Raw genomic sequence first — 17600 nt, 5'->3', positions numbered from 1 at the left:
TGTCCCTGTTCATTGCAGGGGAGTTGGACTAGATGTCCTTTAAGGGTCCATTCTAACTCAAATGAATCCATGAAGTACTCTCTTCCTGTCTCTGGTGCACAACACAATCTCAGATGATATTACCCAGACATACATCAGCATCACATCTTGTTTCAGTAGCTGCTAAATAACAGCCTGTAGCAGGTTAAGGCTTGGACAGTTTTCACATTAAAAGATCAAAATTTCTCCATATTTTTCTTTTTCTTTTAATTTTAATTGTATATATTTTTTTTTCTTCATAGCCCAGAAAGTAAAAGATGTGCTCATCTCCCTGGCAGTTCTGTGCTCAGAGCACAGACCTGAGGCTTAGCTGCTGCTGCATTCTTATTTCATCTCTGGAAAAACACACACATTTGTTTCAGTCCTGAGCAGCACCATTTTGCTTTGATTACACATTTCTGGATAAACATGTGGAACTGAGTTCAACCTTAGACAGTTTAATTATCCCATATTAACAAGAGGTGTGAAAAGGACGGCTCAGAAAAACAACATCACAAGACTGTAATGAGATGAGCCTCTCAAAAGCAGCAAAGAAGGAAAATAATTTATTCCTTGCTACAGCTCCAAAAAAAGCTAATTTAGAGCAGTTCAGAATACAAGTGTAAATTGTTAAATAATGTAACACAAAAAGCTATTTTCCCCAAATTAATCTCTTTAAAATTTTAAATTATTTATTTGACAGGCAAAATATATAATGGAATAATAGTTTGTTTGCTACAACTGTAATAATTTACACAATTGATTAAAAAAACCCACTCCAGCAATATCATAAAATGTGTGTATTATTAGCACCTTGGAAATATGTAGACAATACATTCTCTGGCTCTCTAATGCCATCTTATCAGTATGTTCCCTCTTGTCACGTGGCTAGACAAAAAAGTTCATACAAAAATAACAGTGGATTCCTGGGATTAAGTCTCAGATACTGAATAAACTTCATTGTGATATACCAAATGCTTTGTTTCTGAGCCAGGAACACTGAGATGCAAAAGCCACATCCTCATCTTGTTCAAGATTGGTTAGTAAAGCAGCCACACTCATTACCTCTGCCTTTCTTTCACCTCCTGCATCCATTCCTGCCTTGCAAGCTATTTGGCAGACAGTACTGGGTGACTAGAAGCACCAGTCTTGACCTGAGTCTGCGGCAAGTGTCTTGTACTCCTCACTACTGACACTGATCTTGGTAAATGTCTTGTAAGTGGCTGCAGAGGAAAAGAGGTTTAAGAAAAAGCAGGGAAATGGCACTCACTGAACTCAGAACACAAAGGCATGAATGGACTGAACAGGGAACAATAAAATAGAGAATACACTAGAGCAAAGGGAGTTAGGCTGTCTCCTCTTTTCTGGGTACAGCTGCCCACTGCAGATCTTTTAATTTCTGATGAAGATGTTGGTGTGTCTCATTTTCCTAACACAGACTGCTGCTGGCAATGGCTTTAAGAGACTTGCAGATGAAATGAGTTATCAAAAAAAAAAAAAAAACAAACAAACACAAAATTAAAACAAACAGAACTCCAAAATCTCCTATCTCCTTTATCCAGATTCCAATGCACGATTTTGGAGAGATGAAAGACCCTGGAATTTGCTCAATAGAGCTTCATTATATATTTACCCATCACATGGTATACTTGAGTGTATTAAAGTCTGTGCCATGCATGCTGTATGCAAATATGCACAATGTAGAGTTTGGGGAGTTTCACATCATTGAATCATAAAGGTTGAAAAAGACCACTAAGATCATCTAGCCCAATTGTCAGCTCATCACTCATCACGCCATGTCATATTAATTGGGACAATTAACATGCCTAACCTCCATAAAACCTGCTCACTGCTATCAACAATGGTTGCCTAAAACTGAACTATAGAAGGTTGGCCTAAGGTGCACTACAGTAATAGATACTATCGAGAGTTACTAAAAATCACTTCTTGATATTTTCACTTTGCTTGATCTTTTCACAGACAGAAAGGAAGTAAAATCCAGTAAAGGAATTTACTTGCATAGGAAATAGCAAAAAATATCACCACATAGAAAAGACTTTGTTTAATCTTCTGGGTAAGAAAAAGACTCCAAGACTTGCAAATAGTCAGCTCTGGGCTTATAGCTACAGTGTCTGATTTTGGGATGGTTATAGCTGTGCCGTCTGCTTGGCTTAGCCAGTTTGGATACACCATGCCACATGGTGATGCCAGCAGGGCAGGCGGCCACATTTATCTCCCCAAAAGACCAGATGAGATTTCAAAACAGATTCAGCACTTAGTGTCTGTATCATGTTTATTACTCTGATCCCTCAATACAAGCTGCTTATTTAGAAGAGTTTTGGAAATCTGGCTCCTTTGCTGACACACTTCCACATGTTGTCAGACTGAAAAGTGACCAGTTTTGAAAGTCTTCCCAGACTCTGTCCCCTATTTATTTTCTCAGTGAATTTCCAGTTTGATTTTGGCAATTAGCTGATAGGCTAAATGGCCTATGTCTGAGTTTTGGCTTTCACTCTTAAACACAATTTCCTCAGAGTTTCTGAACACCTATTTGTTCTGACCTTTTCACCAGAGACGAAAACCAGCCTCTAATCGATCACCACCCTCTAAAACACAACTTTTCCAAGTTACTGTCATGGTGTATCATTCAAAACAGTGAAGTCGGGTGACACTTCGCTTCCTGAGGTTTTTAACAGTAGAAGACATTCAGTGCTGCACTGGCAGATTTCTTGAGGGAAGCAATGATAGAGAGCTGTACGTGCATTGACAATGAAAAGCGGAACTGGCAGCCCTGCGATGATGGAGGATAGTATTGTGGCTGTTTCAGAGGCATCTCCCTGACAGAAGGAAGATAAGCTCCACCTGATATGAACTGAATAATAACTTCACCTACTGAAGTTATTGCACAAGGAACAGTGATCCAGGCCTCACTGTGAGATTCCACATGGTCCCAAAAAATTGGCTTCTATAGAATTCAGATTCTTTTTGTGGACAGAATAATAAAAATAAAAGAGATCTTCCAGGGAACACCTTGCCTGTCTATAATTGCCTGTCCATTGTGAGTTGAGTGTATTGGAGATCTCTCCCCCAGCTTCAGCATAACCTTATCTTCCTGCCTCTGCATGAATGGCAGCTAACACCACAGTCTTGTGATTACACAGTTAATGCCCCATGCTGCACAGTGCAGGATTTAATTTCAGTTTCAAGGCTAAACCTTTGGAAAGAACCATAGAAAATAAAAAAAAATAAAATAAAATAAATGGTGTCAGAATGGTTTTGTATGAACTGCTACACAATGCATCAATGTTGTATGCTCTTCAAAAGAAAAAAAAACACATTTTCAATGTTTTAATATGCCCTGGTTTTAGAGAAACAAGTACAAATTCACATATCACATCAAAGATAATAATAATTATTATTATAATTCATAAAAATAATCTGACCGACCGGCAGCATTTGTTGGCTTTAGAAGGCCTCCCATGAAGGAAATAAAGTTGAAGACATCTGAGAGCTCTTGGCAGGCTGGATGAATTCAAGTTTTAAAACCAAGTCTGGGCATACACCCTGTATCCTAGGGCCCTTTGACATTGGCGGGCCTGGCAGCCAGGCTTGCATAGTAAGCACATTGAGCAGGGTCACACTGTCCATTGGCTCCCGGAGGTCCCTGTGGGCCCATGAGACCAGGTACCCCAGCTTCACCTTGAGGTCCAGGTGGTCCTGGTATCCCATCTTTGGCATAGCCAGGCTCCCCTGGGAGGCCTAAAACAAAAACATAATGCTCTTGGTGAGTGGCATCTTCAGAGCACAGTACTTAGTACAGCAGCACAGGAGATGGCTTTACTACCTATACTGGGATGTAGACATCACCTTCCTCAGATTCGGGTCTGGCTGACATATGTCTATGAAAATATGGCAAACATGGTTCCTCTGAATGCAAGATTTCTACCCTGTGTGCATAATTGGATTACAGAACTGTACCATACTCTCATCATATTGTTGAAATTGTGCAGCTGCACAGGCCAATTAATGACATATAGTCCTCATAGGGAGGTGGCAAATATGAGGCAAGAGTCATTTGTATGAAGTATAATGGATTCACTGTTATTTTAAGGCAACACAGGGCCAGCATGCCTGATGCAGCTTATGGGGTAATTAATTTTTTCCATAATTTCCTCTTCCACCAAAGCAGGGTGAAGGTAAAGATGATCGATGGCTCCTAATTATAAATTAGAAACAAAATTTATTTGCTTCTTGTTTATCAGCAAAGATAAGACTTGAACTGTATGCCCGAGACAGAGGTGTTAGATAGAATCTTTTATAACGGGCTGAAGCTGCCTGGATCTCTGCATTCACTTTGGTCCCAAAAAGGTACTGGCAAGTGCAAATAGGGCACCACACTGTATACCTTGTAAATAAAGCCTCACTTTGGACTTGTCCCAAAGCTCAGTTAACCTGTTACTGACACGTGTCACTGGGCTCGCCAATCAGGCTGAAAAAACAAAGGTGGCCAGATATGATGCTAGTGTTTTATTTCTTCCCTTTGGGCCATCGGCTATGAAAATAGCGTAATGCCATTATTTATGTCAAGTTGATTACTTATCTAACATAGAAGAGACCTTTGTCTTTGTGAATGTTCTGAGTTTTATATATATATATGTATATATGTATATATAATATATGTATATATGTATATATATACTTTGTGTGTGTGTGTGTGTGTGTGTGTGTGTGTAACTTTCTGAAAAAGAATACCTGGAATTCCTGGAGGACCTATTTCACCTCTCTGGCCAATGCCAGCATCTCCTTTCTCACCCTTTGCTCCTCTTTCTCCTGCAGAGAGAAAAAAGACAACAATTAATTGATAAGCATTATCTACAGAATAAACTACCACAGGTCTTTTAATCTCTGAGAAAGGGAGTAAGTGGGGATGAAGACCTAACCCACTTCAATTCTGGACAAAGGTAGAACACACATTCTGCAGTTGCTGGTCACATTCACAAAATCTGTTTTAGAAGACTGAGGCTGCTTCTATGAAGAGTTTTGAGTACTACTTTGCTGCTATTAAGAGAAGAGGTGAATACCAAGATCATTAAGCAATTTCAGCTTATTGCTTAAATGTCTGCAACTTCTCAATAAAATCCGCCAAAGGCAAGTAAGACTATGTTGCAAACTCAGGTCATAGGAATTCCCAAGACACTCAGATATCTGGCAAGCTTTGGGATGGTTGTGTTGAAATAATAAAGGCCTTCAGGAATTACAGCTCTTAGGGAGAAAAAAAAGCAGATAAAAAGCTTAACCAATTTGAAGCATTAATTTTTTCTTTAAAAATAAATAGAACAAAATCCTTTTCAGTTTGCTTCATTTCCTAGCATTTCATTAGAACTGCTTCTCACACCACTCCTCAGGATATTCTTTTTGGTATTCAGTGCTTTCACTGAAGAACATGTGATGGATATATCCCTTCATTGGATTTCCCTAATGCACCACGGTTTGCTCACCCTTGGGACCAATGGGTCCTGGTGGTCCTTCAGATCCAGTCTGTCCAGGCCGGCCAGGCTCTCCTGGAGGGCCAGTTCTTCCTGGTAGTCCTTCTTTCCCAGGGGGACCAGGTGGTCCTGGTCTGCCATGGGATGCTTTCACATGTGCAGGTGGTATCTGAGCCAAGAGGTAGGCTAACTTTGCTGTGAATAGAGGGGAATAGGGTTTGTTAGACAAGAAGATCAGTGCTCCAACTGATGGAAAGCTAAAAACATTGGTCCAGCAAAGTCCAAATGAAATTTTCAGGACCGCTCATTTGCTGTTGCCACATAACGCTTTCCCAAACGCCATGGTAGTACCCTGCTCTTTGTAAACGATTTCAGCCTAATTTCTCCATAGTTTCATACTTCTTTTGAATATCATGCATAATCCTAAGCACTCATATCTGTTCCTTGTTCAAGTAGGATCTGAATGTGCTTTTCTTTAACAGTACAGCTGGTGGATTTCTGTAGAACTCAGATCATAGCTGATCTGAAAAGAAGCATGTTTCCACTGCTTCTGCTATACAGTGGGATGCTACATGGCTGCTCTTTAGGGAGAAAGCTTTCTTTTCTTGTTCTGGACTGTTGCACAAATGGACTGAAAGCCAAAGCACTTATCAGCCAGTGTACCCCTCTCTGCCTGGGAAGTCAGAAATCGCAATTAAGGCAGCTGCCTGTGTAAACATATCTGAATTCCATGCAGCCACACTGCTCATAGCTCTCAGATTCAAACTCTGAGCAGCCTTGAGAGCTCTTTAGACACACAGCATCACAAAAACATCCTACAGAATGAAGGGAAAAGGGTTTTCTATGTTCTCTTCAGTGACGCAAGCTCTTGACTGCTATTAGACTGGGGTAGAAATCAAATTCTGACAACATGTAAATAAACTCCTTCAAACAAATCACCTAATTTCACCATGATCTCTAGAATGGAGGTAAATGTGCATGGATATGTTTCAGCTGCTCTAAGAGCTGTGCGTACAGAAGCACTACAGCTCTGCAGTTCACTGTAGATGTAAGCCAATACTGGCCTGCAATTCAAATACTTTGAGAAAAACAGCAACCTCCATCCACTCTACACCCCCTCCTTACAGTGGTGGGCATCAAATGTCATTTTACATTAATGTGACTTTGAGGTAGATTTGTTGCAACAATGCCTTCCATAAGCAAGAGAGTTTCAGGTGTCAGCTACAACACTACAACTATGGAAAGTTATCCTTCATGCTCTCAGATCTACCTGCTGGCTTCTCAGAGCTGATTACTTACCATCTAGCTGCTTGGCTAACTCCTCCTGGATGAGTCTTCTCAAGGTCTCTAGAGATGGAGATTCCCCCTGGGGAGTAATAATTATAGTAGTAACACAAGATAATAATCACAGCCTGGGGATGTAAAAATGAAACTTTAGATGAAGGGACTAGAGGATTGCATTTCTTCACCCAGTGCACACACAAGGCTGCAGAGAGCGCTTGGAAGAAGAACATAAAGGGATTAAAATCATCCATAATTCCAATGCTGTTGGGGCAAGCCATGGATTCAATAGTGTAAGGAAGGGGTGTGGTCAGAGGCTAATTCATAAAGTCATGGAATCATAGAATGGCTTAGTCTGAAAAAGACCTTAAAGATCATAGAGATCCAGCCCCTTGCTATGGGCAGGGTTGCCGCACCCAAACTGGCCCTGATAAAATCTACATACACTGACAGGATGAGTAATAGGAATTCAATCAGGAGACTTCTGCTCCACATGACCACTGTGGAATGCCTGCCTCTTTCTTCATCATTGCAAGTTTCCTCCAGGATAGTTAAGGTGAGTAACCAGAGTAGGTATAGGCACTAATGCTGTATGTATTGCCTGATGACAGACCTTATTGCAGCAGAACAACAGCCAGTCTACATACATACCCATTCTTCCAAGCACACACAAGGTTCTGCCTGTTTGCAAGCTGATGAAAGGAGGCAGGGAGAGAGGGCTGCCTGGTCTTGCTCTGCCCTCCAAGGATTAATGCCCTTTGTCACCACTCTCAACTCCTTTATGTGACAATGCTCTTAAACAGATGTAATACCCACTAAAACTTCAAGATATGTAACACCGTGTGTCCGCCTGAAAAACTGATGGAAGCATTTTTGGAGGACTAGAAGGAGAATGCTTTTGGTGGAGACCTTCCAAGAACATAAAAAATGGTCTTAAGGTAATTAGACACATGTCTTTGCATATTTCATAAACTCAAAAGGAATTATTTTAGTTTTGTTTCAAAAATAATGTTGAACCAACAAGACCAAATGTTTTCCTTTGTACAGTGATACATTTCACTTGAAAAATACTTTCCTATTTTTCTTTTTATTAAAATTGTTCTTTCCATCTGTTTGAAAATATTTATCGTCCTGCATTCTTCTGTGAATTTACATGAAAGTGTATGCTTTTTTTTTCCCTAGACTTATTACTTCTAACATATAAAAATGCATACTCTCTCCTCTGTTTACAAAACCTTTATGAAGTCTTCCAAATCAGAAGTTATTCTCCAGTAACAAATTTAGATTTTATTAAATAGCCAAGAGCCATTTCAATTTTAACCATTAAAATTGCTAGTAAGGATGGAGTTGGTCCATTTGCTGCCTTCTTTACAAAGCAATTTTTGTGTGAGGAAAATATGCATTTGATGGTGACAAAAGAAGCAATTTTGTCATTACCACTAACCACTTGTTAGTGGCTCTTAGTGAATATCCCAGTAAGCAAACATCATTTTGGAACAGAATTTGAAGGCTTACATATTATCTTTTGACATTTTAACTCTAGTAGTTGCATTAAGTCTCCATAATCATCACTGAATACCATCAAATCTCTGTTCTGCGGAGACACATCAAAAAAAAAGATGTTTTGTCTAAAGTTTACCCAGCATTTACATTATTGGAGATCACTTTACTATTTATTACCCCCCTGAGGTAATCTCAAATTCATTCTCAGAATGGACATATCAGCTTCACTAATGTCAGGTCAGTCGTTGTTCTCATTCCTCTACATACATTACCCTCAGGCGCATTCAATAGCTAGATTGTTTCCCATTAGAAGAAAAAAAAAGAAAAGAAAGAATATTAAACGAAAATAGGATTTCATGAATTCTGATGAGCTGACTCCAGAATTTCCAGGAATAGAGCACTGACCTTTCCATGGCTCAGCACTTTGTCTCTCATAGCAACCGGCAGCAGTGGAAGACATAAGACCTCCGTATGAAACACTATGCATTAACACCCATATAGCAAGAAGCTTTTTTGGACTCTGGGTACACACGGACATAGTTGCATGACCTGATTTAGGCTGTTATAGGTATAAGGAGTCAGAGAATGGCCTCCTTGGCTGTTGGTCTGAATTGTTCAGTGCTTGAAGTTTAATCTAGTACCCCCAGAAAATACAGCTCTGCTTTTTATGTATCAAGACATAGGAGATAAAAATGCTGTCTCCCCACTGTAGTCCATACTTTCTCTGGTTTCTCCCATCCCTGCTGAAACCTTATAAGCATTTCCGATCTCCCACTATGGCAATAAAATTACTGTACAAAGCCTTTATCTGGCAGCCTTACCCGTGGTCCTGGAAATCCTGGCTGTCCTGGGGGACCAGGAGGCCCAACTTGCCCAGTGTCTCCTGGTGGTCCGTGGGGTCCCATCAGTCCTGGATGGCCTTTATGACCAGGTATCCCAGGCTCACCTGGAGGGCCCTTTTCTCCTTGAGGGCCTTTTTCGCCTTTGATTCCAGGCTCTCCCTAAGCAAAAAAAACACTGACCTTACCACCACAAAATAAAAGGCAAACTTATGATTTCCCTGCACTGCAAAACACAAACAGCTGAGCTGGCAGTTGCTGAATACAACATCTGGTGAATTACAAATGGTCCACAGATTATTACTGACACTGAATGATTAAAGAGAGGGATGGGAGAAAAGGGGGAGAGTATAAGATCTCTACAGGCCACACCTCACTCTTAAATGATCCTTTCTCCAGCCCCTACCTCAAAACAGCTCTCTCTATTTCAGTGTAATGAACCATAGTATCACAGAGTGGCTTGGATTGGAAGGGACCCCAAAGATCTAATTCCAACCTCCCTGCTACAGCCAGGGCTGCCAACCACTAAATCATACACTAGACCAGGTTGTCCAGGGCCCCATCCAACATGGCCTTGAGCACATGCAGGGATGTGGCATCCATAAAGAAATAACTAATAATGCTCTCCAACCTACCCTCTCTCCTTTGGATCCAGTCTCACCTGGTTTCCCTGGTGTGCCCTGCAACAAAATAAGGGTCAGCATGGAAGAGTCACTATAAGTAATAAAGCACATTTATTCACAATGATTCCCAATACATGGAGAAAATATATTTCACTGTTTGATCCCATAGATCTCTGAGATCTCTATTTTTCAAATATCAAGAAATCAAGCAAAAAGAAACCCAAACATTTTGATGCAACCCAGGTAGCATCCCTGTTTGTTTTGTGCTGTTTTTTTTTGTTTGTTTGTTTGTTTGTTTGTTTTTGTTTTTCCTGAGACACCAGCACTGTTTTGAAACAACTGGGAATCCAACTTACCTCCTTTCCTGGAGGGCCTTTTTCTCCTGGATCACCCTGGGAGGTACAGAGAATGAATTTAGGACCGTATTGCAGACTTGGAAGACAAAGCCTACCTTTTAACCACGAGTTTTGCTTTGTGTCTAGAGCACAAGTTTTCTGCCAGACAGAAGTGACTTTGGAATATTGAACATTAGCCTACTGCTATAAGTCATTCCTAGAAAGGCACATCCTCTGATTTCACCATTTTTTAGAAGTCTGTATACAGTGCAAATGTTTATAAATAGAAGGGAAACCTATCTAAAGAACCAGCTGAGATAAGGATGTTTTATTGAAAGTGTGTTCCTTCTTTCAAAAACTGTATTCCTTTTTCTTACAGATATTTCACAAAGCTTTGTAAGCTTTACTTCATCTGGTTTAACCATGGAGTCATAGAATTATAAAATCATTACAGTTGGAAATAAACCACTAAGACTATCTATTCCAGCCCATTTAGCTTTGGAAGCACCAATGTTATAGCCATAATAGTCTAAAGATGTAAAGGAAGTATATTTGTTAAGGGAAGGTGTTATCCTGTATGACAGTAGCTGGATATAGGATACTGAGCCATGGATAAAGAAACTGAGCCTGAAAACTTGCCTATATTTTAGAGCTACGTATAATTACCACAACTTAGAAAAGCACTCCATCAGGATTTTTCTTCTATACTCTGCATTTATGATGTGCCAATAAGGCAGAACAATCTTGGCATTTTAGCATTTCAGCCAAAAAAAAGAAAAAGGAAAAAAAGAAAAAGGAAAAAAAAAAAAAAAAAAAAAAGTCACTGCACACTGCAGTCCTGAAGCACGCTGCTAAAATTGTATCCACTTTCCTATACTATGAATGGAAGGATGCATTGACAATTGACAAATGTGATCGTATCTCTAATGCGTGTATGCATACAGTGTTCTTTTCATAACCTGAAAATACACAGAATAGCTTCCACTGGGCCCGAACACATCTATGTATGCATGAGCAATGTATCTAATCACAGATGTGTGATCACATCAGCTCCAATTAGGCAGCATCAGACCCACTTGAATGTTCCTTAGGGCCACTTCAGCTTTAAATGGCTACTGCATTTGCTGCCTAAAATTAATTTTCCAGAGAAATATGTCTTTCTCCTCATAACAAGACTCCCTTTTCAATCCTTATATTAAAAATAAAAAAGAAAAAAGGAAGGAAAAAAACCCATGATTCATCCTGTGGAAGACTCATTTCTGCTAGATTGACATGAAAACAATTACAATCTCATTTTGTCGCACCAGAGTTAGAAAGGAAAATGAAAACATTTACCTAATATTCAATCTTTTCCATCCTTCAAGTAGAATGTAACATATTTTTTCTTGCCTTGGTAGGGCTAAAGATACCGAATTTCAAAGCTGTGATATTTTCATGTGAATAGGTATTATTTTCGATCACTTTGGGAGTTATCTCAATATTTTAATTGTGGTGTACCCCTGTTGCAGGTAACAAAAGAATCTTCCTGAGAACAGCAAATATCAATAACAACTTTATTACTATCAGCACTTAAAAATTCGCTATATAGCCATTCCGGGATTCATGCAGAGACAAAGTCTGAGTAACCCCATGCCCATGTAAAGAGCACTGCTGAACCAGCCCAATTAATGCACATAATAGAAGGGCAGACTGACAGTTCCTCAAATGGGGTCACAGGTGTTTTCCCATAAGAGTAATGCTAGTCTCTGCAGTCCAGTTTTCTTCTGAAGTGAGGCATATGGCTTCTGGATTTGTGAGATCTCCTGCCTATGTTTGCTACCCAACCGAAGATAACTGTCCTATCTTCATTGTTCAACACATAGAAGCAGGCAATTAGCAGCTCTCATCCATCCCCAACCATACTTACAGGTGGTCCTCGGGGTCCTATGAAGCCAGGGAGTCCTGGGTTGCCATTTTCTCCTTTGTTTCCTTTAGGACCCTTTGGACAGAAAGGAGGCAAACACTAGCAGTCCTTTCTCCAACATCTCTTTTCCAGAGCATGCATTTACAGATACATTGGAATGGGGAAATCTCTCTGTAGCAGCAGGACTCCCAAAACCAATAAGGAAAGGAAGAAAGAAGAAAAGCAGATTGCAGATACCAGGTCTGCACTATTAACAAGCTGTGTGGGGTCCCTGTAAAAGGTTGATATGGAAGTGACAGTTATGGAAGTGATAGGACGCGTGCTCAGCAGTTACTTCTAGTGCAGTATGGCTTATAATGTGTTGGTACAGCTGTGGAAATGCTGTGATACACAACAGCAGGGAAGCAGTGCAGATGGTCATAAAGTTCAAAGAACTGTTGAAGCAGTGTAGGCACTGTCAAATAAAAGGAGCAGGTTCCTGGCAAGTGTTGTGACTACAAGTCAGTAGTGGTAAAGCAACTCATGGTGGAAAAGAAACCCTCTTTGTCACAATCATCTTTCTCACTTCTCTTTTTCTTCAAACAGAAATATAATATGTTGGCTTGTCACACTACATTGCAAAGGAAATCACTGTATTTCCAGACAAGGATGGAAATAAATGGACTAGTGTACAGTACACAGAAGCTCTTCTCATAATAACCTTTATGAAGGAGAGAGGATTCATTTTAATGACAGAGAAGGATACTGATGAGAAGACTGTCTGTTCTGCTGACCAATAATGTCATTGTTTCCCCTTTCTCATCCATCTGACTTTATCCTTTTCCAATGTCTTATGTTATTTTTGTAGTGTAAATCCTCTGAAGCAGAGAGTGCTTTAGTTCTGTGTCTGCACAGGAGCTGCCTGAAGAAACTGTGGGTTACTACCTGACCATCCAGGTAGGTAATGGTTCCAGAACCCTGGCAACCTTGGAAAAAACATGAATAGTAACCCATACAGCCAAAAAGCAGTAAAAGGCAAAAGACACAGGGAGGGGAGGTGGGCATGATGAGAAGAAATGAAGATTGAATGAGCAACAGAGGCTATCCATGTAGTAAGAGACAATGGCAGTGGTCTAGGGAAGGCAATGAGTTGCAGCAAGGACAAAAAAAGGAAAAGCAGTAGCAATGATTTTTGGCTGCAAAAAGGCTGGTAGACTGCATCACTTCTACCCCACCTGTAATCTGCATGCTATCACCAACCCATGCATAAAAGGTGTTGTTTACTTCTCTGTGAAATTTTAGGAGAAGACATCCTGGCAGCAAAGTATCATAGGATCATAGAATGGTTTAGGTTAGAAGAGACATTTAAGATCATCTAGTTCCAACCCCCCTGCTATAGGCAGGGACACCTCCCTGTAGACCAGGTTGCCCACAGCCCCATCCAGCCTGGCCTTCAGTGCTTCCAGGGAGGGGGCATTCGCAGTCTCTCTGGGCAACCTATCCCAGTGTCTCACCACGGTAAAGATTGCCTTCCTAATAACTAATCTAAATCTAACTTCTTTCAGTTTAAAACCATTTCCCCCATCCCGTCGCTACCAGCCCTTATAAAATGTTCTTCCCCAGCTTTCCTGTAGGCCCCCTTCAGGTACTGCAAGGCCACTCTAAGGTCTCCTCAGAGCCTTCTCTTCTCCAGGCTGAAAAGCCCCAGCTCTCTCAGCCTGTCTCCATAGGGGAGATGCTCCAGCCCTCTGATCATCTTCACAGAAACTTCCTCAGGGCAAATGTCAGCAACAGCGCTGGGGCTGCCTTCTGGTACTGCAAGGGCAGAATACTACAAAGATGAGTGAAGTCCCCCTGCAGTACTTTTCAGCTTCCTTTTGCTATGTCTTTGTTTCTTTCAGAATTTACCACTCCAAGAAGATGCAATGTCTTGGTAGGCAAAGGGAAAGAAAAACCCTGCACTGTAAAAGGTGCAGCTGGACAGAAAGGTTCATTTGCATGGATGTGCTGAATCCTGAACAATTTTCAGCAGCAGAACAGAGAAAAAAACTCTTCTTTCTCTGCTCCTTACAGCATTTCATTACCATTCTATTCTTCTACACAGGATGGCCCCAGGGGATTCATTCTGCTCCATGATCTTGGTTTACTGCCCACTACCTGCTCTTCCCCCATGTGTCTGGGGAGAATTTCTCTACTGCTGCTATTCCTCCATGGCAGCCTGCCAGCTCCCTGAAGCCCTCTCCTTTCTTGTGACAGCTCTCTGCTGGCTGCAGAGTCTGTGCTTGGCAAAATTAAATCAACTGGTAAAGATGAGGCATGCCAATCTTTTCTCCATGCCAGGTAATCAATCATTTCCTTTTTTTTTCTTCTTTTCTTTCTTTTTTTTTCCCAGGAATGTAGCCAAAACCCTTCTGATAATATGACCAGTCAGTGATTTTCAGGTCACTGACCTCTACCTTCAGACATTGCAACTTGACGGACCATAAGCAGCTACACATAAACCACCCCATCCATACTTCATCAGTCACCTCTCCCTAATATAACTGATAGCTGGATACATTTCCCTTTGTGGTACTTACTGGGTTACCTGCTGGGCCAGGTTCTCCTGCAGATCCAGGCAATCCATTCTTGCCCTAGGTGAGAAGGAAAAAGGTTAGTGAAACAAAATACACTGTGATCAATAGAAGTATCCACCTGCTGCTATACCAGCAGGGATTTCTTTAACATTCTCCAACCTCCCCTCTTGGCAGATTACAAAGTAAGGATCTCCTGTTTTTTTTTTTTTTTTCTTTATTAATCCCACAACTTCTGCATCTATGATTGCATGGCTGAACACATCTCTGGATAAAAAGTCAGAGATGAGGACCCAGACCCTCTAATGTGAACAGGGGCAAACTAGCGCTCCTTCTCTCGTTACCCTTATTCCTTTCACATGCATCTTGCACAGATGCAGCTACCTACTATGGGAACCCCATTAATCAGCATTTGACAACTTTTGGCAGCTCCATGATCAACATGAAAACAATCTGCACTGGCCATCAGATACCTCCAGATCACCCCAAACCTTCTTATGTTCAAAAAATTCCTTTTTCCAGTGACTAAGTCAATTTTCATATGTGTTCACCATCACTTTACTGCACTGGATTGATGGTATAGACCAGCCTTTTTTACTGTGAATATGCAAAATCATACCTCGTGCTCTTTAATAAAGAAGAAGCAAAGCAGACGAGCAACAAAAGAAATTCATCCTTTGCCCTTGGCTATAGAAAAATCCATGTAGCTCTTCTCTAAAGAAGAATATGTTTTGGAATGGTGATAACTTTCATTTGCTCAAACAATTTTATGCATTTCTGGTGTTGTGCAGGGGCATGACCCATTAGCAAATGATGCTAGCAGTGCAGAAATAATGAGATAAATTATAAGGTACACAGAGGACCTTTCCATATGTTCCTACAGTGTAATCTAACCCCCTACCCTCCCAGCTCCCAGAGACCTGCCATTCCAGCTCCTGGAATTGCTGGCTGAAGCAGCACTTTGCCCTGAATATGGAACATGTAGAATTTGTTTCACTAGCAAATCTTCCCAAAAGGAAAAGAAATCACTCTTATTATAACACATTAAAGATGTGCTCATGTTCAGCAACTGAGATATGCATTCAAATTTTGAAGCGATTGAATTTTAAAAGAGAATTGAAAAGCCTATTAAATTAAGATAAATAATTTCTCAGCCATTCCAGATGATACTTTCAGAAATATTTACTGAATTACCATTTCTCAACCGAAGATGTAATCAAACTCTACCAGTGTTCAATTAAACAAATGTTTTTTTCTCAAAGCTATTCTTTATAAAAATCAATTAATCAGGATAAATTCTAGAAAGTATGACAGAAATGAAGAGTTTCACAACAGGATCCCTGATATCCCAGTAGGGGCATCTGCAACAACTACCTGCCTTTGAAAACCATATGCAGAGGTCATGTGATAAGGAGTGGTTTTCCAGTAGCAAGTCTGGAATACAAGCACTTCTGACACTGCAGTCTTGGTAGAAACCATCAAAACTATCTTTCCCACATGAGTCAGAAGCTAACATTACTTTGTACTCCATATTAGTCCTCATCAGTTTCCATCAATCTAGTTCTAATTTGTTTTTCCCAAATTAGGTAGTATTTCATCAAACATCACCTGGATCTTGCATAGTATTCTTCTTCCAAACCAGAGGTCCGGACTGTACAAACATCCCCACTAAACACAGTGTACCTCCAGAAACTGCTTATCAGGAGAAAAACTTACCGGCTGCCCTCTAGGTCCTCGAGGGCCCTGTGGTCCTATGGGGCCAGTATCTCCCTAAAATAAAGAAAAGTATTTTGGTGAGTAGGAAAAATCTGACAGAGAGGCAAACAAGCCTTCATCTTAAACTGCTCCTATTAAATCAAACTGTTCATGTATTAAGGAAAAACAAGAAAAGCTTCACTGCCCTCTTCCAGTTATGTACAACTAGCATCTTGAATTTTAAACATTTGTCACCCAGTGAGTGCAGTCTGATCACAAGCAGAACCCATTAGCATCGTTTGATGTTAAAGCTGGATTCCTCAGAGACTGGAAGTCCTTCTCTCTCTCTCTTAAGCAAGCCTTAAGCTGTTCCTATCTTTCCTGAGGGGTTCCCCTAGACCTATCTTCCATTTTTTGGAAGGGTACTTTGTACTACTTTGTAGGGTACTATCGACAGCACAACAGCTTTTCAGTGATATCAGGGGGTGAAAGGGCGAAACGACTTCCCCAGATCCCATGACAATGGCATATCAGCCACTCGGTACATTGCTGAACAGCTGCTGCAGAATGCTGCTTCAGTTGCACTCTCCAGAGACTTTGCTATGTGACTGCATTTGATGTTAATAATGTCAAAGGATCTGTCTGTACCATCTCTCTTTGCTCTGAGCAGTAGCATTTTCTTCCACAAGCATGTCATAGATTGTGCTTCAGCTATGCATGCGGTAAGGTACAGATTCTGCAGAGCAAGTGGAACGGATCTTGGCCCAGTGGGATCTTCAGAATGAAACACAGTTTGGAGAGGAACAGCAGAAAGCAGGTCCAACGCAGCACAGCCTGCAATTCAGACTCTCTCTCCCTTTCCAAAGATATCCCTGATATTTACATGTCAGTAGCTAAGTGGTGAGAAAAGCCCTCAAATTTATCGGTACTCTAATGAGCTTCACGCAAATCATTCCCTATGCACTGTTGCAGTAATTTACCCTTTGTTTCAATCTCTGCAGTTGTTTTCAGGGAGGGGTCACCATGAATGATTTTTTTTCATTTGTCAGGGAAAAGATGAATGTCTGCTCAAAATAGCACACTTACGTCCTTCCCTGGTGGCCCCTCACGCCCAGCAGGACCTGTCGCACCTGGTTCCCCCTGCAATTCAGCAGAAAAGAAAGAGATATCAGCTCAAGGTCAATGGAACACCAGTAACACCACTGCAAGTGGTGGGGGGTTTCAACTGAGCTCAGTGAGGAATTTCTAAAGACAGTAAAAGCTTTGTACATCATACGTGACATAGCTATTAAGAATAACTCAGAAGCATCTTCTGATAGTAATGCACAGGGTAGTACACTGTTTTCCAGCAGAATATTTATTGCT

General features: G+C 40.8%; 1 protein-coding gene across 1 annotated transcript in view; it reads right to left on the bottom strand.

Annotated features, from left to right (window-relative positions):
* Positions 1-2272: 2272 nt before the first annotated feature.
* The window catches only part of COL22A1 (collagen type XXII alpha 1 chain), a 184427-nt gene continuing 169099 nt past the window's right edge, over positions 2273-17600 (bottom strand). Inside the window, exons 55-65 of the mRNA XM_072328724.1 lie at positions 17322-17375; positions 16257-16310; positions 14547-14600; positions 11992-12063; positions 10107-10142; positions 9763-9807; positions 9110-9289; positions 6804-6870; positions 5517-5699; positions 4771-4848; positions 2273-3777 (exon numbers count right to left, since the gene is read on the bottom strand). Coding sequence (XP_072184825.1) covers positions 3590-3777; positions 4771-4848; positions 5517-5699; positions 6804-6870; positions 9110-9289; positions 9763-9807; positions 10107-10142; positions 11992-12063; positions 14547-14600; positions 16257-16310; positions 17322-17375 — 1011 coding nt within the window. The 3' untranslated portion in view covers positions 2273-3589. The remainder of the gene's footprint in view (positions 3778-4770; positions 4849-5516; positions 5700-6803; positions 6871-9109; positions 9290-9762; positions 9808-10106; positions 10143-11991; positions 12064-14546; positions 14601-16256; positions 16311-17321; positions 17376-17600) is intronic.

This window comes from Excalfactoria chinensis, chromosome 2, assembly GCF_039878825.1.
Source record: "Excalfactoria chinensis isolate bCotChi1 chromosome 2, bCotChi1.hap2, whole genome shotgun sequence".
NCBI lineage: Eukaryota > Metazoa > Chordata > Aves > Galliformes > Phasianidae > Excalfactoria > Excalfactoria chinensis.
Note: the sequence above shows the minus strand (reverse complement) of the source record. Positions and strands in the feature narration are given on the sequence as shown.